The 24,780-nt window shown below is 30.3% G+C and overlaps 11 protein-coding genes and 1 non-coding gene across 12 annotated transcripts; 9 read left to right on the forward strand and 3 right to left on the reverse strand.

Moving 5' to 3' along the window:
• Positions 1 to 408: 408 nt before the first annotated feature.
• MRX9 (Mrx9p) lies at positions 409 to 1,608 on the forward strand (the record flags this gene model as incomplete). Its single annotated transcript, XM_046076747.1, has 1 exon — positions 409 to 1,608. One exon carries the CDS (start codon positions 409 to 411, stop codon positions 1,606 to 1,608), a length of 1,200 nt encoding a protein of 399 aa, XP_045933710.1.
• Positions 1,609 to 1,977: 369 nt separating this feature from the next.
• On the forward strand, positions 1,978 to 2,406 carry SEN15 (Sen15p; the record flags this gene model as incomplete). The annotated part of the gene is made up of 1 exon (XM_046079133.1): positions 1,978 to 2,406. One exon carries the CDS (start codon positions 1,978 to 1,980, stop codon positions 2,404 to 2,406), a length of 429 nt encoding a protein of 142 aa, XP_045933711.1.
• A 112-nt stretch (positions 2,407 to 2,518) lies between these two features.
• On the reverse strand, positions 2,519 to 3,457 carry SAM37 (SAM complex subunit SAM37; the record flags this gene model as incomplete). The annotated part of the gene is made up of 1 exon (XM_046079132.1): positions 2,519 to 3,457. The coding sequence occupies one exon, from the start codon at positions 3,455 to 3,457 to the stop codon at positions 2,519 to 2,521; it is 939 nt and encodes a 312-aa protein (XP_045933712.1).
• A 312-nt stretch (positions 3,458 to 3,769) lies between these two features.
• Positions 3,770 to 6,007, forward strand: RNA14 (cleavage polyadenylation factor subunit RNA14; the record flags this gene model as incomplete). Its single annotated transcript, XM_046079131.1, has 1 exon — positions 3,770 to 6,007. The coding sequence occupies one exon, from the start codon at positions 3,770 to 3,772 to the stop codon at positions 6,005 to 6,007; it is 2,238 nt and encodes a 745-aa protein (XP_045933713.1).
• Positions 6,008 to 6,737: 730 nt separating this feature from the next.
• On the forward strand, positions 6,738 to 6,810 carry SCDLUD_004071. Its single transcript has one exon. It is a non-coding gene; the product is annotated as a tRNA-Thr (tRNA).
• A 324-nt stretch (positions 6,811 to 7,134) lies between these two features.
• Positions 7,135 to 9,006, forward strand: APM3 (Apm3p; the record flags this gene model as incomplete). The annotated part of the gene is made up of 1 exon (XM_046079130.1): positions 7,135 to 9,006. One exon carries the CDS (start codon positions 7,135 to 7,137, stop codon positions 9,004 to 9,006), a length of 1,872 nt encoding a protein of 623 aa, XP_045933714.1.
• Positions 9,007 to 9,288: 282 nt separating this feature from the next.
• QCR10 (ubiquinol--cytochrome-c reductase subunit 10) lies at positions 9,289 to 10,267 on the reverse strand (the record flags this gene model as incomplete). Its single annotated transcript, XM_046079129.1, has 2 exons — positions 9,289 to 9,516; positions 10,259 to 10,267. 2 exons carry the CDS (start codon positions 10,265 to 10,267, stop codon positions 9,289 to 9,291), a joined length of 237 nt encoding a protein of 78 aa, XP_045933715.1.
• A 762-nt stretch (positions 10,268 to 11,029) lies between these two features.
• Positions 11,030 to 13,369, forward strand: ABF1 (DNA-binding protein ABF1; the record flags this gene model as incomplete). The annotated part of the gene is made up of 1 exon (XM_046079128.1): positions 11,030 to 13,369. The coding sequence occupies one exon, from the start codon at positions 11,030 to 11,032 to the stop codon at positions 13,367 to 13,369; it is 2,340 nt and encodes a 779-aa protein (XP_045933716.1).
• Positions 13,370 to 14,077: 708 nt separating this feature from the next.
• ATP25 (Atp25p) lies at positions 14,078 to 16,144 on the forward strand (the record flags this gene model as incomplete). The annotated part of the gene is made up of 1 exon (XM_046076746.1): positions 14,078 to 16,144. One exon carries the CDS (start codon positions 14,078 to 14,080, stop codon positions 16,142 to 16,144), a length of 2,067 nt encoding a protein of 688 aa, XP_045933717.1.
• Positions 16,145 to 16,211: 67 nt separating this feature from the next.
• Positions 16,212 to 17,222, reverse strand: KTI12 (Kti12p; the record flags this gene model as incomplete). Its single annotated transcript, XM_046079127.1, has 1 exon — positions 16,212 to 17,222. The coding sequence occupies one exon, from the start codon at positions 17,220 to 17,222 to the stop codon at positions 16,212 to 16,214; it is 1,011 nt and encodes a 336-aa protein (XP_045933718.1).
• A 341-nt stretch (positions 17,223 to 17,563) lies between these two features.
• On the forward strand, positions 17,564 to 18,688 carry MTG1 (putative GTPase MTG1; the record flags this gene model as incomplete). The annotated part of the gene is made up of 1 exon (XM_046079126.1): positions 17,564 to 18,688. One exon carries the CDS (start codon positions 17,564 to 17,566, stop codon positions 18,686 to 18,688), a length of 1,125 nt encoding a protein of 374 aa, XP_045933719.1.
• Positions 18,689 to 21,106: 2,418 nt separating this feature from the next.
• Positions 21,107 to 24,202, forward strand: SCDLUD_004078 (transcription factor HAP4; the record flags this gene model as incomplete). Its single annotated transcript, XM_046076745.1, has 1 exon — positions 21,107 to 24,202. The coding sequence occupies one exon, from the start codon at positions 21,107 to 21,109 to the stop codon at positions 24,200 to 24,202; it is 3,096 nt and encodes a 1,031-aa protein (XP_045933720.1).
• Between the last annotated feature and the right edge of the window lie 578 nt (positions 24,203 to 24,780).

The raw sequence follows: 24,780 nt of genomic DNA on the forward strand, positions 1-24,780 counted from the left end.
TGGCAAAGGTTGAAAAGTTAAACAAAAAAAGAAAAATAATCAAATAAATTTGATATGTTTTCGTATTAAGTGATATATGTAGTATAACGTACAGGTGTTATATAATGTACGGATGTAATACTAACAAAAATAGAAAAAGGAGCAAAAGGGAAAAAGCCTTTATTATTATTATTATTATTATTATTATTACTATTACTATTACATGATTTATGTCTGGTTCGTATATCCTAACTAAAACCTACAAGTAACCACATTGCTTGTCTGTTATAATAATATACTAAAATATTACCTTTAAGTTGTTTTATCCCTTTTCATTTCTCCTATTCATTTCTTCTCTTCTCTTTCAAAAACCAAAAAAAAAAAAAAAAAAGAAAAAAAAACAAAAAAAGGTCAAGTTAAAACATAATAATGTCTAGGAATATATTGACTTTACTGAAAACAAAAGGTTTAGCACCATCCTTACCAACGTATGCCTCGAAAACAACAGTGCTAGAGTCACAACTAAAAACTTTGTCGTTATTTAGTGTTGGCAGGCATAGAGCAGAAACTAACAATAAATTATCCTCGTTACCATTTAACACTAAGGGTAATTATATATTGCTGGCTAACACTAGCACAAATGTCAATGCTAGTTGTAGATCTTTATTATTATCTAAAAGACAGTTCCATAATACTCCAACTTCCAAAATATGGTGGAATAGTAACCGTGGTGGCAATTTCAATAGTTTCAATAACCCATTTCTCGGTGGTGGTGGTTTCTCTACCTTCTTAGGTATAGCTGTTGGTGCCTGCGTTTTCACGATAGTTTTAATGATACTACCATTTTTTTTAGTTTATGTGATATTGCCGCTTATTTTTTTGTGTTTGCTTCGAAACTTATATTTAAATTGGAAATTTAAACAGATCTTAAAATACGTAAATAAGTCTCAAATCTATATGCCATTGAGGGTTGCTAGATATTTCCCAGTGAGAAATTTCTTTAAGTTGGAGCAAAATGCCCTTAATGATATTTTCCAACAGCCCAACATGAGGGGGTTCCCATTCTCTGGTGGTAAATTCTCAATAAACAGTTTTAACTTCCCTTACAATGATGCTTCTGTTAATAAAACTAGTAGTGCAATTAATGAAAGATTAAAAAAGAGTTGTGATTCAATCCAAAAATTTATGGAATACAGAATCAAAGAATTTTTCACTAAGAACGAATGTAGTGCAGCTAATTATTTCTTCAAAGAAACTTATCGGGATGAATTTTTAAGGAGTAATGGTTTAAAGTTTTCAATTGATGATTTTTCTATAAATAATCGTGATAATAACGGTACTCGTCTTCCATTTTTTAAGCAAGGAATTAATTTATTATACAAATTTAATTGCTTCCGTATGGAATCCCTATTATACATAACCGAAAACGATGGAAATACAATACCAATTGCCAAAATCGATTTATATATCGACATGAATCCAGCTAGAAATCGTGGTGATAATGGCAATGTTACTTATTATTCTGATAATATTGAAGTACCGTTTTGTATCACTCTAACAAATTTAAAAACGGGTAAAGTTTTTTATATTTTGACACCTGGTGATTCAGGTACCTTTTTATTATTCTGATACATAGTTGTGAGCCGTATTATTTAATTTTTAAGCAAGAAGGAAGTGTTGCCAATGATATCAATAATAAGGTGTGCTGTAAATAAAAAAAAAAAAAAATTTCTTTTTTCTTTTTTTTTCTGTTTTTCTGTTTTTCCTTTTTTCTTTTTTCTTTTTTCTTTTTCTTCTTCTTTTTTTGTTTAATCTTAAAAATTAGACTGATATTTTAAGTAATGATGAGAATACATCGCTTATCGTACGAGAGGAACAATTATTGCTTGCTACCTCTTTTACTCCCCCCTCCCAAAAGCAGTTTTGTAAAATTTAGTAATATGTCAACAACAAGAATTAGATAGAAAACGAGACATATATAATAAAAATAAATAAAGAATGTCAGATCAATTGACCCCTACTATAGTGAAAAACGGTTTAGAAGAATATACCCTTGATGCAGAAGATGTATCAAAAAGAAAAAACATCAACAACAAAGAAATTTGTATTGATTTTGTTGTCGAATCAGTATATTTAAACTTGAAATATTTCCTGAATTGGCAAAATGTTAAAATATATAAAATATGCAATTCCAATGTAAATATATTATCTGGGCTTAATACTGCGTTAGGAAAAGAAGATGCTGCTCCACAGAGAGAGTATGTTTTCCCTGTCCATATTAAAAGCAAAAAAGTTACTGATGCTATATTATATCAAATCTATACAGAGATAGCCCCTGTCAATTTTTTCCATTTGGGTATATTAAGTGAAGATGGTACTGTTGTTTATTATAGGGTACATAAGGGTTTGCAAAAACCTCAAAAATGATACATTAAATCATCAACTTGAGAACATTTATGAACCTTTTTTTCTCGATCCTTCCTTCTTATGTACTCTATAATGTATAATCTAATTGTATATAACACCTATTTTTTTTTTTTTATAAAAACGTTAAAAGAATGTTATAGTTACTTTCCTTTAGTTCTGGTCGAACTACCATGTATTTTCTAGTTTCGTCGTTATCCAATGGAAAATTGTAATTATCGTTATCTTTTTGAGCATCGGGATATATTTTGCAACGGAGTTCTTTTGAATTTGGCAATCCATGGAATTGAATACTCATATTCACTTTATATAAAATGTCAATGCTTGGATGCAGTGTCTCCCCATTTTTTTGAATAAACTCGTTGTAAAGATCCAGAAATTCACATAACTGTGTTTTATACTGGGAACTATATTTCAAAACATCTAAACTGCTGTCCTGCTCTTTGTTTTTAGTCTTGAATAAGTACGAAGTCATATCCTCATCAAAGCCAGCATAATCCTTTTCGTCCTCTGGGCTACCACGGATAAAGCCAATTTTCCCGTTATTATTAAACTTTTCTTCAATTATGTGTTTCATTTCTAAGGCATAGTTTACCCAATTAAAAGGCCAATTAAATAAGTTGGAAATTTTTTTTTTTGTAAAGTTATCAAAGTTCTCATTATTTAGAAACATTTGATATTCAGTTAAAACATTTAGATGTTGGACCATGTAATTTAAAATAGATTTATCTAATAATGATAAACTCCTAGTATTAAGAAAGTTCTTGTTAGTCTTACTAGCAGTCATGTATTGTATAATATTACAGTACCCCAATATACTTACTGGTGACTTATTTTTATTATCATCTGCGTCGTTATTATACACAAATAATACAGGCAATTGTTTGTTAGGGGATATATTCATGTTATTAGATCCTATTAGTTCCAATGATAATGAAGCTTGTTCAGAATTATAATACCGTTGTATATAACGGTATAATGCCACGCTTTCTGGTGATATAATACTAGGTTCATCATTTTCCCAGTCCCACCATATATGTAGTTTCATACTCATTTTTCTTTTTTTTTTTTTTTTTTTTTTTTTTTTTTATAATAATATTTTGAGTTATTCTTTTTGTTAATACTTAACAAATAAAGTTTAAAATAGATCCAACCAACTTAGCTAAAGTAAGTATTAATTGATTTATCACATTAAAAAAATTTTTTTGCGTGCATTTTCTTTTTCCTTTTATTTTCTTTTTTTTTTTTTTTTTAACTTTGTAAGGCTCTGTATTGTAAAAAAAAATGAAAATAATTTAAATATTTGTACCTTTCTACTTCAACAAAAACAAACCCATATATAATTAAAATAAACTCAAACAACACAATGGTTACAAAGAACGATTTTAGTACTTTGGAACCATTCCAATTGCAGTTACCTACTTTTAATAAACTATGCCAGGAAGCTTCCATTATAACACAATCTTCAGAGCCACCTGCTGATGAAGATATTGAAAGGATTCGTCAAACTTTCAACTACTTAATGGAAAAATATCCGTATTATCCCATGATTTGGTCCAATATTTTACAATTTGAATTGGACTTATTGAAAATTTCACAAAGGGAATCTTCTCCAGAAATGGAAGGTTTATTAACCAAATCATTACAATATTGTAATGATATTTCTATTTGGTCAAAATATTTACAATACATCAAATTGAAAAATAATATTGTTATTGGTGGGGAGGTTGCTAGAAATATTGTTATTGATGGGTATCAAGTCATTTTAAGTCAATGTGTGTTGTGTGATGTTGGATTTGACAACTTGTGTGATCAGTTTATTGAAGATTTTTTAGATTTTTTACTTAATCAATGGAAACCAATAAACAAATACGAAAGTTCAATGAGAATTTTAAAAGTCAGAAAAGTTTACAAAAAGATTTTATCGGTACCACATCGCGGAATAGAAAAGTTGTGGAGTCAATACATTGGTTGGGAACAAGAAGTTGACTCATTGAATTGTAGAAAGCATATTAGTGATTTAAGTCCCGAATACATGAAGTGTAGGGCTGGTTTTATGGAATGGGAAAACAAAGTTTTCAAAAAATATTTTCACTACGGTAACGTTACCAATAGACAAGAAAATACTCGTTTTCCTATTTTAAGTAATAAAACAAATAAAAGCAGTAATATACAGTTTTGGTTTGATTGGATACATTGGGAAAGAAACAACTCTTCAGAAAACAAAGATACAACTATTACACACAAACGAATTTCCTATATCTATAAGCAAGCTTTGAAATATACTAATTTGGACAGCGAAGAAGTGTGGTTTGCATTTGCTGATTTTGTCAATGCAACTACAAACAACAGCTATAATGAGGCTGAAATATTGAGCAACAATGATAACGGCAACACAATACCAGACAATAATATCGCTACTACTAATACTAATACTACTCCCACTGCCACCACTATTAACAATAATAATAATATAAATGAATCCAGTAGCTCCAATATGTCAACTAATAACGTTTCAGCTGGAAAACCAATATCATTATTGGAGTATGCAGTGATTGCAGTTCCAACATCGCGAATATTAAGGGTAAAATTAAGCGAATTTTATGAGTTGAGTAAAGTGGGAACAGAAGACCACATCAAATCTGTTTTTGAAGATGGAATCCAATCCTTACAACATATGATTAATATTGTTAGTAATAATGGTGAAGGGACATTGATTCAGTATAAAAAACACTTGACTACCTTGTTTTGTTCGTATATGTATACTATGAACAGAATCGAGGGGTTATCTGGCGCTCGTAAAGTTTTCAGTAAGTGTCGTAAACTGAAACAGCAATTAAATTATTTTATCTATTTAGAAAATGCTAAAATTGAGTATAATGCAGGTGTTTCAAATGCAAATACTGGTACAGCGTTTAAAGTTTTGGAATTGGGGTTGAAAATTTTTAGCGGTGATGGTAATTATATTATTGAATATCTGAAATTTCTAATTGATCATAATCAACCTAGCTCTGACATTAAGACTATTTTTGAAAACCATTGTGACAAAATCTTAGATATGAAATTACGTGAACAACTGTATTTACTTATGATGAATTATGAATGGAAAATTGGGGGCGATCTAAATAAAGTTTTGAAGCTAAGCGAACGTTATAAAGAATGTTTTATTGATGTGGATTCTTCTGCTACAAAGGAAACTGAACTTTTTGAAATGTTTAAGGAATCAAGACTAATGGATATGGATCTTAGAGGATTGATGAGAGCTTCCGATGGAAAAAACGCTATCACTGATGAAATATTTGATAATAAAGCCAATTTGGAAATTAACAACCATGTTGAAAAAAATGGCACTAGTGTTAGCAACAAATCTTATAATGAAGGAGAAAACTATAATCCACTTAAAGATATTAAAAATGGTAATGCTCTAATTACTGATAGCAATGCCAGTATTCCCTCCCATCAGGTTATTGAATTACCACCAGAAATTGCAGAGTTACTACAAATGTTACCTAAAAGTAAATATTTTCCTAAAATTGTGCTAGATCCCAAAAAATTGGTGGATTATCTCAATGCTAAGATAGACCTATCTCAGCAAAAACATTAGAATGTTGAAGATGACACATTTGTACAAAAATATAAAAATATACATGCATATATATATATATATATATATTTATAAAAGACATTAGCAAAAATTGCATGAAAATGTTTAGAAATATGTTGGAATGGGACCTTGCTTTCATATTTTCCAGTAAAATATAAAATAAATAGGTATATATGCTATAATAGAATAATAACAAAAGTGACAAATATATTGCCTCTCTATTTATAATTTATGTCAAGCAATTCAAGTTGTATCTTGTAAACAATCTGTTCATATTCAGGATTTCAAAGACATTATTAATTTTGGAACATAATTTCATTCTCCTTTGATACTAGTTTCTCTGGCTAGTAGAATAAGCTTCCATAATATAATGACATCCCTTATAAATTACTTATTATTGTTCAAATCCAATCCACATGCGATATATTATCGTAATATGAAATACTCATGAAAAATATATTGCAAGTACGACACATAAATACAACACAACAATCCAAATGGCAAAAATAAGAATAAGACCCAAAAACAACCAAGAAAAGCATAAAATTGAAGAATATCTTGTTAGATATTCTTCATGCTTGATTTATAGTTCTAAACAGTCTTTACTATTGATTTATATATCATTATTTTTATCTAAAGACCTAAATAAAACAAGAGGTTAATTACCAAATCCTAACATGTATTTATTACGAGTAATCTCGGGTTATGCTTGCAGCACACATGTGTTTGAGCTTCTATGGCCAAGTTGGTAAGGCGCCACACTAGTAATGTGGAGATCATCAGTTCGACTCTGGTTGGAAGCATTAGATTTTTTTCTTTCAGATTTTGCTGAAGTAATTTTTTTTTTTTTTTTTTTTTTTTCATTATTTTTTTTTTTTTTGCTTTTCGGCATTTTTATTATAAGAATGGACAAATATTGGCTCCATATAATTGTTATAAAACAACTTTTTTTAAATATACTTTTTTATCGAAATTATCCGCCTCATTAATTTGATTAGAAAAAGAGTTATTAGTGTTTATGCTAGTCTACCTTCATCATATATTTGAATAATATTAATTAGATTACAGCTAACTTGCACCAATAACTCAAAAAAAAAAAAAAAAAAAAAAAAAAAAAACAAAGAAAAATGTTTGACTTTATTAATTCAATTGCATTTTATATTACCGAAGCTACCTGTGCTTCTATTCCAAATGGAAGTCCTAACAATCAGGGTCTTCCTTCAGTATCAGTTGCTGTCATAAAAAACAGTAATAAAGCTATCGGCAGCAAAAATAACAACCCATGTGAGATTTTTGAGTATGTTTTTCAACCTTCAATATATTATAATAGTAACAATAGTAATAATAATAATAATAATAATAATAATAATAATAATAGTAATAGTAATAGTAATAGTAATAACAATTCACAGCTAAGAAAAACCATACTTAGAAGGATCAAAAATTCAAATAACGATAATTCTAATAATATGTTTAAAGTATTTCAAAATTATATATTATACAAATTTCAAACTGCCTCATTAAATTATTGGTTATTAGTTAACAACTCCAACAAGAGCATTGTGGGGAAAGATTATGGCATGCTTGACTGTTTAAAAGTGTTAGAAACCATGAATTACATTTTAGAGAATTATTTTGATAAAGATAATGATGACAGCAATAGTTTATTATTTTTCTCAAAAATATTAAAGGAAGCAGATCGTGTTAATTTAATAATACAATTTGTTCAACAGACAAATGAACAGGATACTGACATTAACAGATTGAAAGAGGTTATCCCATTAAAAATCACATTGTCGAAATTTATAAATAATACAACAAGAAGTTTGAAAGCAGGAGGAACAAGTGGAGCGGTCAGTGCTTTACATAATAGTATTGCTGCTACTAAGGCCAATGTTACTTCTACCTCCACCAATTCTATGTTGAGCTCTAATAACAGAAGTTCATCCCTCAGTTATAATATAGAAGATCGTGTTGTCCCATGGAGAAGTAGCAATGGGAATAGTGTTTCTGTGACTGGGAGTGGCTCCAGTGGTATTAACAATGAAATATATATCGACATAATTGAAAACGTTAATGTCTTGTACAAAATACATCAGTGTAACAACACAAATAATAAGCATCGCAGCAATGGCAGCTATGTTGGTAACAATAATACTGGCAAAAAATTACTAATTACTGATGACATTCAGGGCGAGATCAAATTTAACTCTCAATTGGATCACAATTCCCCATTAATTAATCTGAAATTTGATACAAAAGGACTCGATTTATTTGATAATTGTGTATTCCATAAATGTGTTGAGCTTGGAAACAAAAATAAAAATAAAAATCTTCAAAATACCAACACTAACAGTATAAAATTTATACCACCAGATGGTAAATTTACATTGTTGAAATATACTGCTAGCACTTCTACTAATGTTATAAGTGGCAGCAGAAATAGCGTTTCTGGAAATGAAGGGTTAATTTCTCTAAACGTCAAGACTGGGTTGGGTTTGGATAAATCAGAATTTGAAATTAATGTGAATATTGAAATGTCCACTAAGACGGAGCAGATTGAAGATTTAGTTATTCAACTATATTTTCAAAATAGTAGCGATAGTTTTGATACTGCAAGTAATGGTATTGCTAGTAATACTGGTGGGGATTGCGCTTCGGAGGATTGTAAGCTTAAAATTATCAACAATACGCATGGTATAATAGAAAGAAATAACAATAGCATTAATAATGTTTGGAGTTGGATTTTCGATAAAAACACTAGTACAGGCATCTTCCCTGTATTAAGAGGATACATTGAATGTAGTAATAGTTCTTCTAGTGCTTCTCTTGGTATATTTCCAGAATTAATATCAATGAGTTATAAAAATCAGGGGCAATTGCATAGTGGCATTACTGTTAATTCAGTAGAAATATTGAATGCCGGGGCTAACGCCTTAAAACCCTATAAGGGTGTAAAATATACTACCAACGTAAAAGATTATGTAATTAGATGTTAAATGTGTCATAACTGTAAGAGAGAAAGAGAGTAAAAAAAAAAAAATGTATATATATATATATATATACATTAAGAATTAAAATGAATTAATAAATATCATTGCAATTAAATAGCCAGATGAGGAAACAAATATATTGAGCACCTATTTTGTATTATAGAACGATATGTATACGTTATAACATATTAACAATATATAATTAAGAAAGAAAAAGAATGGAATAAAAACATATTAAGTTATAATAAATAAATAAATAAATAAAAATGCCACATGTTTAACCATTCTTTAATTTGGAACATCTTGTGGATCAACGTCGTGGACCCAGTGAGAACCAAAATATGGAATTTTCTTGTAAAAAGTGTCTTGAAAAATTGGCCAGTTTTCAGTGAAACAAGCAATTCCAAAAGCAGAAGCACCACCCCACAAAGCCAAATCTGGAATATAGTTGATAAAGTTTCTTAAGGTTAATCTGCCAAAGTGAGTGGCAGTTTTAGAGGATAAACTGGAAATGTACTGCATACAAATAAATACATACTATCATTATTAAATAAATAAAGGAATGTATTAAATGTTAGTAAAAGAACAAATTCTGTATAAAAAAAAAAAAAAAAAAAGTAGAAATAGAAACAAAAGGTAAATTGTCATTATTGTCGTACTGCAAAGTGTTCTTCTGAGCAAAGAGGAACTTGATTTAAACAATATGTTTGTAGATAAAAATAACGCATGCCTGCAACCTTTAACACGTTCATTTTAAATTATGTTCTCTGATGTGAGCGTATATATATATATGTGTTTGCATGGGTGTGTACCCAAAACAGGTTCTAACTAATAAGGTAAGGCAGTTAACTCCGCTGCTATTGCATTTTTAAAGTGGGATTCAGATAATGTTGATCCCCTTTTATTTTTCTCTTCATACGCACTCCAAAACCTAGTAAAGGCAATAATGTTGGTAATATTCCCATATTTTTGTATTGTGTTAAAAGAAGGTTTCAAGAATTCATGATGTTTTTTCTACTTTAATTCTAAAAATTCTAGAATATACCTTCTTAACTGGTTTTGTATAGACATATTTTAAATATCATTCGTTTCTCCTGTTTTCCTATTTGACTAACTCTCTTCCTCTCCCTGTATATATATATTTAGGTGATATTTGGCTGGTTTCCCTTGGTAACTAACTGAGAATTCCTTCATTGCTCTCCCTTTCCAAACATTTATCTTTATCTCTATCTCAAAAGATTTATAATAATTAACATACGGCAACCATTGTAAAAGTAATTATATAGTAATTCTGATGTTATTTTTTTTTCTTTCTTCTCTATAGTAAACTGATAGGTTTTAACTACAAGCACTACAAATAAAAAATAAAAAAATAAAAAAAGGCATTTTAGGATGAAAGAAGTGGAATGGAGTATAAAAATGACAGTTTGGTATTAGAAAAAGTAACAGTGAGAATAATACAGGTAATAAAAACAAGAAGAGAGAAAAAAAAAAAAAAAAAAAAAAAAACAAAATTCTTACCGATAAAAAAAACAAAAAAAAAACAAAAAAGGTGCTGTATGCTAATTGGTTAGATATCACGTGTGATATGTATTTTAAAGATACAAGTCATAACAGAACTAGCCCTAAATAAGGTCATATTTATGAAGTGAGATAAAAAAAAAAAAAAAAAAAAAAAAGCTGTTTAAAAAGTATCTAACATCCGTAGCTTCTTATAACATCTGTGCACTACATATTTAAGTGTATTTTTCAATAACGGAGAAAGAAGGGAAAAAAGAAAGCCCTCAAAAGAATAAAGATGTATTCTTTGCTTTTCCACTTTGTTAACTTTGACCATTATTTTCTTCCTTTCCTCCTTATTCTTATTCTTCTTCTTTGTTTATCGTTTAAAGTTACTTGTCCATTATCATACCGTACGAAGAACATTATTTCCATTGGGAAGGCTGATTAGAAAAATAACCTTATACTAATCAACAGGCAAAGAAGAAACACACAAACATATCTATACATATATATTTCCCCTTCCAAAATGATCGAGCAAAAAACGAACGATAGTACCATCATTAATAATGCTGCTATCACCACCGATCTTAATAATAATAATAATACTACTACTACTACTGCTACCACTGCTGCTGCTGATACCTCTGCCACTGATACTACTACTGATGGCAATACTAGTGCTAATGATCGGTCCACTGTTGACAAAGCTAATAAAATAGGACAGTCAACTAATATTACAAATACTTCTACCAGCCCTGCCCATTCTCAGTCCCTTGTTAAAAAGACAACTACGCCTGCTGATCCTAATCCATATGAAGAAGATGATGATGAAGTTAATGTATTATATAGATACGATCATCCTGTATTAAATGACAATCTAATTGTTGACACCCATAATACTGCCCTAGCTAACTCTAACATAGAAAAGCAATTCAAGACTTTAGAAGATTGGTATGATGTTGTTAATGACTATGAATTGAAATTCCATTGTCCCATTATCCTAAAAAATTCACACAAGAACAAGCATTACACCTTTGCTTGTAATAATAATAAAAATTGTCCATTTAGAGTTATGGTTAGCTGTGTAACAACAGGTAATGTAACCAATGGTTTTGCTGTCAGTAGGTCTAGTATTGATAATAAAGATATTTATAATAATAGCAATGGTATTCCTGTTGGAGATAAAGAGAACAATGCTTCTAGCGCTATTGTAATGAATGGAGAAGATGAACAGGATAAAAAAAAAGAGGAAGAGAGCGAAGAGTACCTTAAAAATGAAAATGAAAATAAAAACGAAAATGAATCTAACAATCAAAATACAAAGGAAGGCTCTAATGACGAAAAAGTAGAAGGTCACGACCTGGAGGGAGGAAAACCCACAGCGCCCGATGTGGTTAACCATTTTGATGCTGAAGAAATAGCCAGGGCAGCAGCTGAGGCGGTTGCAGTGGTTAATAATGAGGATGAAAACGCTACTAATGACAATACAGATACTCTGCCAAAAGAAGTAGAGGGTATTAATTCGAATGTTAGTTTGAATACTAACATTCCTGCCGTCCCAACATCTAATGCTTCTTTTCCCTCGACTCTTCCCTATAACAATAGTAATGCTACGGGGATTACAAACGCGGCGCCTAGAATTAATGGTTATCGTAAGAATAAGGTTCAGCACAATTTAACTTATGGTCCATTTGTTATAACAAAAATGGTTTTAGAACATAATCATTCAAAGTCTTCTAATTTATCCCTTTGCGATTTTGTATTAACCAAAGTGTCTAGGATTTTCCATAGTGAATTAAACTTAGAAAAGACTTTGGAAACAATGTATGATAACACCACTGGCAACATAAGTAAATTTAAAGTCAACGAGTATATTAAAAATGTTGGTTTAATGAAGTATTTGGGTGAAAGGTATCATTTAAGCGAAAAAGAGTTGAATAATCCCAAATTTTTACAACAAATCTCTAGAAAATTAACCACCTTTAAGGCTAGATTTATTATGAAAAAACGAAATGCAAATAAAGAAGCAAGTATTGGGAGAGGGAGTGAACGTAGTTCTACTAAGAAAGGTGATACTGTTGAAAACAGTGATAGAAAAGAGAACGATCGCAATTCCAATGGGGGTAAAAATGAACATGATAATGATGTTTTTGATGAAATTAAAAATAAGGGGGTTAGTAACATAATAGCGACTAAGAAAGAGGAAATTACTAATGACAAACGGAGCCAAAAAGATGTTGTAAACAATTATAATAATTCGACTGGCCCTGTAACTAGTAATGATACTGTTACGACAAGTTCTGGATCAAAAGAAGGGAAACCTACACACGTTTTTGACACTACCAAACGTTCAGCAGATATTTTTACTAGTTCTCAGTTAGAAATGCCCACTACGAAATTGTTTTTGAAAGATAGTATTAATAATAAAGACGGGAATGAAAATGGGGCCGATGATGCTGTTATCTCGTCTGAACAATTAGAACTTTTAGGGGAACATCACCTAAAAACGCTGGCAAGCGGTACCACTGGCGCCATCGATGTCGATAGTGTTGATATAGACGGATCGTCTACAAAACGGAGAAAAAGAAACGACGGATACACATTAGATGCTAATAAAAAGAGGAAAAGTAAAAATAAAGTTAATAATGGTAAAACTGGAAGTGGTAGTGATAGTGGTAGCAGCAACGCAAAAAAAAAAAAAATAAAAATAAAAGAAAAGCCACTGAAATTGCTAGCAATGTTGTTATTGGGGCTACTGGCACAACCGAAAATAATGCCCAAGATGTTAATATTTTTGTACAACGATATGTGGCTGAACAATTGGGTTTATTGGAATCACACGTTCAACATCGTCATGATCTATTGAAATTGGAGGATGATGATACTGGGATAGTTAATCAAGTATTAAAGCAGGAGAGTAACGATACTGCCTCCAATAACAATGATAAAAATTTTATTGTGGATAATGATGGGATGATTGATCCTCGAATGCATCAGGAAGAAATGAAGGGTGAAGAAGAGAAGAGGCAAGAAGGCGAACAACAGGATGAAAAAGATGATGATTCTGTTGTTAATAATGATATTTCGATGGATGAAGAAAATATTCAACCTGAGTTAAGATTAGAATAGTTGACTTAATTTAAATGTTGATAAAATTAAGATATTATTTGCATTTAATATAACGTTACTTTTTGTTATTTTTTTTTTTTTACTTTTTTTTAGTTTATATATTTGGATTAGATATTTTATCTATACTATTGTAATTTTATCTTACTGATCATCATATCAAATTGTTTATTTTTTATAGCTCAGCGTGTCATATTGTGTTGTTTAGTGTGGAATATTTTTGTACAATCGCTGCTTTCTTTCTTTATTATTTTACCATCTTTTCGCTCCCTATCATTTTTTTTTTTTTTTTTTTTTTTTTTTTTTTTTTTATTTTCTTTATTATTATTATTTTCTCTGCAAAATTAAAAAAGAAAAAAAAAAGAAAAAAAAAAAAACCAACCTATTAAATAAGCTAAGAACACATATAACCAATTAGATACAAAAATTAATAATATCATACTATAAAATGCTTAGATCGATGTTCTCACAGACCTATAAGACGACACCTATTAGTAGGAATGTTATTATTCGAACATTTAAACAAAGCAGTTTGATTCATGATAATATGAACTCAACGATTACTAATCCTAATACTACTACTACTACTACTACTACCAAAAGTAATAATAACATTAGCACTGACAAAGTCATTGATCTAGAGAATCAAATTAATGGCGTAAGTTCTAAAATCATTTCCAACAAACCATGGTACTTACGTTTAGCTGAAGAGCAAAAAAATTTCAAAAAAAATAATGCCAATCAGAACTCGACATCACTATCTAGTTCAGAAATCAAGTATCCATCATATTATTACGATAATAGCAATACTGGCATTAATTCTGACAAAGCCAATACCATATTAAATGATAAAATTAAACCCTTATGCGAATATTTAAGAGATGATTTGGGTTTAGACAACATCATTATTTTTGACAACGAATTAACCCATGATACTTTCAGTGGCCATGTTTTCACCAAATTTATTATATTGTCCACTGCCAAATCCAATAGACATGCTTCCAGTTGTGTAATGAAAGTTAAAAGATACTTGAAAAATAGCCAAAAACGAGAAGAATATGTGGATATTCACGTGGAAGGTGACATGACTAGTAATTCAAGAAAGAGAATAATTCGTCGTTTAAATAGAAAGAATAATTTGGGCAGTAGTACCAATAGTAAAAATTCTAAAGGTGATGACGGAATAAGTGATTGGCAATTAATTGAACTTAGAGAAGAAAATATAATTATTAATATTATGACACAGGAAAAGAGAAGAAATATGAATTTAGAGGAATTATATTGTACTAAATCAGAATTAAGTTTATATTCAAATACTAGTTTTGCTGAGCATGATGCTGACAGCACTGGACGTATACAAGACATGCAATCTAATTTACTTAATGTGGACGATTTAGATAATGTTTTGTTAAGGTTAAGAAAGAATCTAGCGATGCGTAACCAAAAAAGAATGTATTCCACAGATACTAAGGCTATTGATGATGCTAGAAAAGTTACAGAATTAAATGCTTTATTAAAAGTGCAAGATTTTCAAACCATTTTTAACGAGAAAAGCGGGTTTATCGCTTTAGATGCCAGTGGAAACTGCACCAACAAGAGTCTTATTCCAGCCTATTTGGAAACTATTAACAAAGCGTTGTTAAATACAAACTTTAAAATAGAGCAAGAAAAAAACGGGCGTATAATGATGTCCAAAGACTGGTATAAATTGTATAATTTAATGTGGAGTCAATTACAAAGGAATCATGTGGACTATGAGAATTACGATAGATTATGGAAATTAAGACTTGAGTTTGTTCAAATGTTAAGTATAATAGAGCCTGAGCATATTCACAAATATTTCATTGATGGATATCTAAATTTGAAATTATTAACCTCTGGCTCTTGCACACTTGAAATGAGTGAAGTTCTAACCGTTTGGAAGAATATACTAGTTATTTATGGTGGCAAAAACAACACGAAGTCTTTCAAATATTTGGATGAGATTCTAAAAATAGTGGACGATTTATTATTTGTCGGCAGAAATGGAGCTCAAATACATCAGCATATATATGAAATATTTGCACTAAGTATAATTAGCTGTACTGTTATACCATCCCCCTTTTATCCACAAATTATTAAGTATGTTACAACTAGATACAGTAATTTTCTTATTGAAAGTGGCATTTCCTTTGAAGATCAATTTTTTCTAAAAACACAATTGAATGGTTTAATTTTACGACAATTATTTTCGCAGCAAGAGAAACATTCCTTTATCTTCAAACTTTGGGAATCTTCCGATGTTGTTAATGGTTCGCGTAACTGGATAGAAATGCTAGAGCAGTTGAATGATTGTGAAGACGGTAAACTTGTTCACGAATTTATTAGTAGGGGATTCTTGTTGGAATTGGAGAGAGATTTACAATTATTAAAAGGTAGTAGAACTGAAGATGGTTGTTATTCTTTCACCGAGGAGCAAATTCAGTTGCTAGATGTTCTAAAAAAAAAATTATTAAGTAAATACAGACAAAAGTAGCTTAATTTTTTTTTTTTTCTTTTTTTTTTTTTTTTTTGTTTTTTTCCAGTGAGGTATATATATATAATTATGTATTGGAGAAATTTTTATTTAGATAACCTGTAAATAATACCAAGATTCTATCTTCGTCTCCTAAATTTCTAATTCTATTTAGTGCAATAAATTGGCGTTTTAATCTTTGTAGCTGAGCGATTGTTATTGGCTTAATAATAGGCAAGTCGACCCAAACACAAGCATCGATGTCATTAGTGTTGTCTTTATTGGCATCGTGTTTGATAATACATCTATTGTTTGTGTGGTTTATATATCCACCTTTTTCTACCTGATAATAATTCATTATAGTTTTAATTACTGAAGTGGTCACTTTGTCTAGGTTTTGTAAATAATTATTAGTTGAAGAGGGTTTTAAAATGGTAGCGTTATTAGGTTTTAATTTGCTAATCAAAGTGTCAATTTCACGGTTATTTTTATGGTCGCCATTGGTGTCATTGTCTTTGTTGTGAAATTCAATGGGAAATAAATATTTTAAAATGTCCTCTGAATAATCAAGTAATTTATCTTCGCCAAACAATAATGGTAGACATGGGAAATCCCATCTATTGTTGGGATTAGGTTCCTCATAACGATTAATTAGTTCTACCAATAAGTCCTCATTCCAGCGGTTAGTGCTAGCAGTAATAGCATTATCATTGCCTGAATTGTTGTTATTATTGTTTATAATAGTTTCCTTATTTGCCATCATATGTATTAATAAAAAAGTGGTGTTAATATTTTTAACTTCGCAATGCAATTGATATCTAAAACCTTTGATATAATTTAAACTATCTATTATGACTATGGTTTTCCTTGTCAAGTCTCTTTTAACTACGCTCATAATTTTGGATCTTAATTTTTTTTCGTCTTTAGCATCTTTGTAATCTGAATGAGATATACCTAGCATTTCATCATTATAATAATTTATCTTGTAATCGGATAAGTTTTGATGTTGTTTAATCTGTGATTCTAGTAGTATGATCAATTCTTTAGAAACAGTGGTTTTACCGCTACATGGGTAACCGGTTAGTAATACCAAGGGCATTAGTTTTTCTTAATTTTTTTTTTTTTTTTTTTTTTTTTTTGAGTTTTTCTTTTTTTGGATAAAAGTGATATTGTTCGAATAACATTGAAAGAAAAGAAAGAAAAGAAAATGAAAAAAAAAAAAAAAATATTTATATCCGCGTGAAACTTTTTTTTCTTTCAAAATAAATATTATCTCTCGTCATTTGATAGAACCAGAGTTGCATTACTTTGATGATCATACTAATTTGGAATCTAATAAAATAGAAACGTTGTATCTCTAGGTGTAAAGAAAATCGTTAGTAACACATACAGTAAGAAATATATAGAACAGGTAATTAATTGCACATCACATATTTTTACATGTTCACACCCAGATACCAATTTCCTAAATACTCCAACTTGATTTTAAATGACTTCAAAGGACATCAATGGAAAGCCCTTCAAACATTTACTACAATTTTACCACAAGTGAATTTAATGGTAGAGTTAAGGGATTTAAGAGCACCTATAAGTAGTAGAAATTGCATTTTTGAGATATTGCACAAGAAATATAAGACACCAAGGTTAATAGTGTACACTAAGGGCGACAAGTTTTTATCCAATAATAGCAGTAGTGGCAATACTATGCTAACACCACTTGTAAATAAATTAAATGAACTACATGCAGGCAAAGATGAATATATTATTGTTGATGGCAGAAATACCAAACAAAACAAGCATTTACTGGATATTATAAAATACAAATATTATAGTGAGGATGATTATCCTTTAGGTTTCAGATTGTTGATATGTGGGATCCCAAATGTGGGTAAATCTACCATAATAAATTCTTTGCGAAAGAACTACTTTACTAGCACAATCAGGGGGGAAAGGACAATGGGGGGAACATCCAAGTTTAAAAAAGTTGCCAAGACTGGGGATGAGGCTGGTGTTACCAGGAAAACTAGTGAAGTGATTAAGATTGATGATTGTAAAAATGGGATATACTTGTTTGATACGCCTGGAATTTCCTTACCTAAGAAAGTCATGACACAAGAGAAATTCTTGAGTTTGTCACTTTGTGGGAGTGTGAAGAAAAATATTGTTGATCCAGTAATACAGGCAGATTATTTATTATACTTGGTAAATTTACAAAGGGATAGATTAAAAATGTTCGGTGCTGGCAGTACCACATCAATTCCACTGAGTAATAACATTTATGAAGTTTTAGACAAGATGAATGGTAATAATGAAAAACAAAATGCTATGAATTTTATAGATAGTGTGATTAATGGTAGTAATGTGTTATTTGATGTTGACAGTTTGGCCATAGACCAACGCTGCTATGATGAGATTTTGAACTCAGAGGTTGCCAAACTAGGAGGTACAGATGATTTTATATCAACCGTTTTATATGGCAGCAGCACTATTACTAAATCTAACAAAGGAAGCCGAGCTATCGGTAGTAAATTTAAAAAAGCTAAAATGGTTAATAAGATATTCTAATTTTGGGGAAGGAACATTGGTATTTCTTTGTTTATTGCATTGACATTTGTTTTATTTAACCAATTTTTGTTTTTTTTTTTTTTTTTTGCGTATTAATCCATTTGATTGTTTTGTATATAATTAACCGATCCGTGGAATTAGGTAAAATTTTATAAGTGGGAAAAAAAATTAGTTATTCCGATTGCTATAAAAAAAAAAAAAAAAAAAAAAAAAAATTATAATAATCTAAGGAGCTGATTACGTATTGGATTAAATCAGTATCTTAACAACCAAGCGATAACTAGCATTATTTTACTTTCTCCTCTGAATTATTTTTATTCAATAAGGAAAAACAAGGGGGTTATATATATTATTATTATTATTTTACTTATTATTCTCTTTAACTAATCTTGTTATTAAAAATGGTCTCATGATACGTCAATTATTCAGTTAATATAATAAATATACTGGAATATTTAATAATACTGAGGGAAGGGAGGAGATAGAAAAGCAGGGATGTGGGTATCCCTGTGACCTCTCTTTATATATATATATATATATATATATGAATATTATTACTAAGAAAATAAACTAAAAACAAAAAGGGTACTGTACGATCTGCATATGCACACATATATTACCGACATGCGTTAATATATATATTTTATTTATTTATTTATTTATTTATTTATTTTTTTTTTTTAATTAATGGAAAAAAGAAAAAAAGTGCATTGTTATTAACAATTATCCTATAAGTGAATACTTAAAGAGAATAAGAAATTATAGTTAATTGTTGCTTCTACGGTTTGTTGTCGTTTAGAATTTTTGGTTCGTTTAAAGAATGGCATGAATTATAGACGTGGAAAACAAAAAAAACAAGGAAAATAATACAGAAATGAAAGGAACAATCGGAAATTATCGCAGTTTGTGAGCAAGGCTGTTTTTTTTTTTACTTTATTCCTGGCCCTTTGTTGCTATAACAGGGTAGAATTAAAAGTGAAGCCTAAATTTATAGCATAAAAATGTATAGGCTGTGATATGGCTACCTTTGTTCGATCGTATCCAAACGCAGTTTATTTCTTTTACTTTATTCAAATTAATTTAAAAAGCGTGGGAGGTGAAGAATAAAAAAGTGCATAGTTAGCATTCACAAATGATGCAACAGGAGTTATTATTGCACGTGATTATTCTAAAGCTGGCCCCTTTCTTTATACAGTATATATCATACATAATAATAGCTTGGATTGATTTTACAAGAAATAAAGCACATTTTATTAGTGAGTTGATAACGATACAGATCAAGCGTTAAGCTCCGTTCTTTGGAATAGCAGTTTAGTCTATTTTGGATTTGCGATTCTCAAATATTATATAAATTTTTGTATCAGTTGTTATTTATTATTTTAATTTATTGCGGGGGGGGGGGGGGGGGGGGGGAAAGAGAGGGCAGGTAAGCGAGGGCAGGTAAGCGAGGGCAGGTAAGCGAGGGCAGGTAAGCGAGGGCAGGTAAGCGAGGGAGTGGGAAAAGCATGGGGGGTGAAAGGGAATGCGGACACAGAAAATAACGTAGTGAGAAAGGCGGCAATCACAGTATATTTTGTTTTTTGTTTTTATTGTTTATTTGCGGGAATTTTGTTTTATTATTGTTATTTATTTTTTAATATTTGCTTTTTTCTTTTTTCTTTTCTTTTTTTTTCTTTTCTGTATTTTTTCGGATAAGATTTCTTTTTTTTGTTTTTCTTTGACGCAGTGCTGTTAATAATGACCAAACCGGGAAAATATAATACTAATTCTCAGAAAAAACAACAACAGGAAATGAAATGAATTAAAATAACATAAAAATATAAACTTGCTTTTCTCTTATTTCATTCTACCTCTTTTTTTTTCTTTCTTTTCTTTCCATTTCTACTTTCTTTTATATAACGTTTTTACTCTGTTTTTATTCTTACCGGTATATATATGGCACGAAAAAGAATCTCAAAATAAATTCTGCTAATAATATCCATAAATATTTAAAAAGAGAAGGAGAAAAAAGCTTTTGAAAAAAGAAAAAAAAAGATTGAATCCTAAATTCACTAATAATCTCATCTTTTCCCTTTCTCAACACTTTTTTATCCACCCACAACTATTAAACAAGTTCAATTACATATACTTGCAGAGTAATAAACTATTTTTGTTTTTATTGTATGAGTGAATTATAAGATCATATCCATAATATATTCCCCCACCCACTGAACGTACAAATTCAATTCATCTCTTTTTATCTTTACGCATCTTTATATATATACATATACATATTTTTGTTAAATTTTTCTTTTTTTTTTTTTTTTTTTTTTTTTTTTTGGTTTATTTATCTATTGATTTATTTATTTATTCATTTATTCATTTGCTTTATCCACACACATATATATTCGATAATAATAAAAAATAATAGGGAAAACAATGGCTGTACAAATAGCTCCCAAACCTGGGACACAACATCACCATCATAACTATCCGCTGATATCACCAAGTCCATTCCAAAATAACAATAATAATAATTCTAATAGTATCTCTTCTATTTCTACCTCCACAAGTAATAAAAATATATTTCATCCAAATGCATCCGCTAATACTAATCACGGTAGTACTGTTGGTTTGTTTGATCTGCATCAGCATTCGAGAAAAATTAAAAAGTCTGCTTCCACTGGTATTGTGGTTAGGACCTCAAAACAATGGATCCTACCCCCAAGGCCAAAGCCGCATAAGCAGTCTGTGTCTGGTAGCACTAATTCTAATAACCACAATGGTATAAGTTCTAGGAAGAATGGGGTTTCTACTAATGCAAATACTGGTACTGATATTAATAGGCCAAAAAGAAATAGTATCGCGAACAGTAACGATGTCAACATTAAATCGGCTTGCACATCCAAAAGTAGCAATAAAAAATTGTCTAAAAAGAAGATCGGTGTCTCTATTAATAACACCTTAACTCCTTCTAATATTAATAGTGATACTAGTAATAAGAACGTAGCCACACGTGCAAGTGCTAAGAGGCCGGATGATAGTAACGGATATGGACCAGCCGTTGCTGCTTGTGTTAATAAAACGGAATCATTTGATAAAATAGATGGTGCTATAAATAACGCTTCGGACACTAATAACAAAAATTCTGAGCTCAAGACATTGCGGGATAGCAAAAATACCGTTTTAGGTGATATCGTCAATTCTAATAATTCTGCAGATGCCGCTAACAAGAAAACCAAGAAATTTGTGTCTACTATTAAAAAAGAATCACCTATTTCAACAACTCCAGTGGATATATGTCTGGAAATCTGTGACAAACCTACTCATCGTACCATGGATTCAGGGGAGGTGTCCGTGGCGGATGTTTCTGAACACTCCTCTTCCAAGCCTGGTACTGCTATAAGGGCACTAACGGCTCAACAAACTAATACTGATGTTAAGTCTGCTAGTACTGTACCTTCCAATAATGGCATTCCTAATGATATTATAACAAGTTCCAATGACACCAAAAGCACTAGCAAAAATATCCCAACATTACCAGTGGCCATCAGTCCTGCTACAAGTACCGGAAGATTATATGGTTCCACTATGGAACCTATTGTTATTGAGGATGAGGTCGGTTCTGATTCTGAAGGTCACGATAGCAACATTAATAACGATAAGTTGAACAATAACGTCAGAGATATGGTTTCTACAATTGGTAACCAGCATGTTCTTAGTGCCCTTTCATCGCCGCTATCGTCTACCTTTTCTGAGCCGGCCAATTTTCAAGGGCCTTTTGTGATGGTGAACGATGATAGTGTGTGTAGTATTAATTGTAATACTGCTGATAAAAATAATATTAGAAGTAATAGAATTAATAGTATTTCATTGGGTGATGTTGCCACCTCTATGTCGACAATCAAGAGATCGAATAGTTTAACGTCAAAGAATAGTACAGCTAACATATGCCAAGATACCGCTTCAGTATCCACTGTTCCCGTCCCTGTTCCAAAGAAAAGGTCTATTACCACTATTACCGCCAAGACGAAAAAAATAAGGAACGATATAGGCATGTTGAAGGACGAAAATAGTATTTTGAAAAAGGAACTAGGTGTATTGGTTAGTAGCCTACAAGATTTGAAATGTAGGTGCACCCTAATTTACAATTTAGAAAATGAGCTGAAATTATCTAAGAAGAGAATGTTTATTGATATGGATAATAATAACGAGTCTGAAGGTGACGAGTCTGAGGAAATGGACGATGTGGTAATTACAGAACAGGCAAATCAGAATAACGGTGATATGAATGCTGGTAATGATGAAGCTGTTACTGATGTATTTTTGAAATTTGAAGACGATGATGGGATAACAACTGCAAAAACTGATAGTAATTCAGTATTGTTTACTAATAATACTGATATCACTAGTAGTAGGAAGAAGAATAATAATAATAATAATAATAATATTGGTAGACAATTTCAAACTCAACGACAAAGCGGTCAACAACAGCAAAAGGATGAAGAGGAGAGATCTTCTACTCCTAGTTCACTTTTTTCTGTCTATGGCGCGGGTTCACTAAGTCCATCCTTAAGTGCAGCTATGAATAATAACACTCATAACAACATGGTGCGGGTAGCTTCAAATAATAATTTTGGTAGTAACAATAACAGTGGTCCATTTGGTGTATCTTCTAGCAATAAGGGTGGCAATGCTTCCAACAGTAATAATTTTCGGGGTATTAACAAGTCACCTTCCTTTCAAAGCAGTCCAGGTGAAAGTGGTAGCAGTTGCGGCAGCACAGTCTCTTCTTTGTTGCTGCAGAAACAAGGCTCATTTTCTACGTATTCTTCAAGTTCCTTCGCGCCACCAATTAATATGTTGAAATTTATGGATGATTACGAACAATTAGATTTCTATAATAAACACCACGCTAGTAATAATATTAATACTGCTACAACTACACTCATTACAAATAATAATACTAGTAGTAACGCCGGCTGTGATAATAATAATAATAATTTGTGTGCATCGGATGTGGATGGTTCTAATTTAATAAATAATTATACCCAAGAAATGTTTAAAGCTGATATAGGATTAGCAAATATTAAGGAGGAAGAGACCACTAAACATATAAACGATGATGGTACTGATGATGTTGGTAGTGATGATGTTCTTAATTTTATTAAGAGTACTTCCAACGGTACGAATACGGTTGTGGACACATTGGACTGTAATAACAATATTACAGGCGATCCTGGTAAACAAGAGTCTTTGTTAGAAATATTTGCACAGCCAACCTTTGAAAGAAAGCAAGATTCTTCGACTATGTTTACATCAACTGTTGCAAATGGCAATTTTTGTGATGTTGGTGATAGAACTAATAGTAAAACAGTCAGCCCCATTGTAGGTCAAAAAAATCATTACTATTTAAATAATTTCTCTGTTTTACCTGCTACGTTAGATGAATTAATTGAGCAAGATATAGATGAGTCGATCTTAGATGCAGATGGTGATATAGATATGGATTTGTTTAAATTTGTTCAACAATAATAGAAATAAGTATGAGTATATTTAAATTCTGTGTTTTTGTTTTTTTTTTTTTTTAAAGCACATATTTGATGGTGACAATTTTAATGACAATGATGACGGTTGTAATGATGATTATGATGATAACGACTTTTTTTTAACTTTTTTTTTTTTTTTTTTTTTTTTTTTTTTTGTTTTTTGTTTTTTTTTTTTGTTTTTTGTTTTTTCTTTTTTAATTTCAAAGATTTTCAATATTTTTGACAATAAGATTTAATTAAATTGAAAAGCATTCAACTAATCATGAATACTAATGAGATGGTTTGCGATTTTGACTGATTTATTTTATTGGTTGTTTTATTTATTTGCTTTTGTTTTAATTATTCAATGCCGACAAAAAAATCTATTTATTTATTTATTTATTTATTTATTTAATTTATTTATTTATTTGTTTATTTATTTATTCTTCTGTCTCTCATGGGAAAACTTCGATTATGTATTATTTTTTTTTTTTTTTTTTTTTTGGGAGGGGTATCTACATAATAGTAATTCCTATAAGGAGCTACGTCAGCTACATTAGAAACTTACAACTTACAAAATATCAA

Source organism: Saccharomycodes ludwigii, chromosome V (genome assembly GCF_020623625.1).
Source record: "Saccharomycodes ludwigii strain NBRC 1722 chromosome V, whole genome shotgun sequence".
Lineage (NCBI taxonomy): Eukaryota > Fungi > Ascomycota > Saccharomycetes > Saccharomycodales > Saccharomycodaceae > Saccharomycodes > Saccharomycodes ludwigii.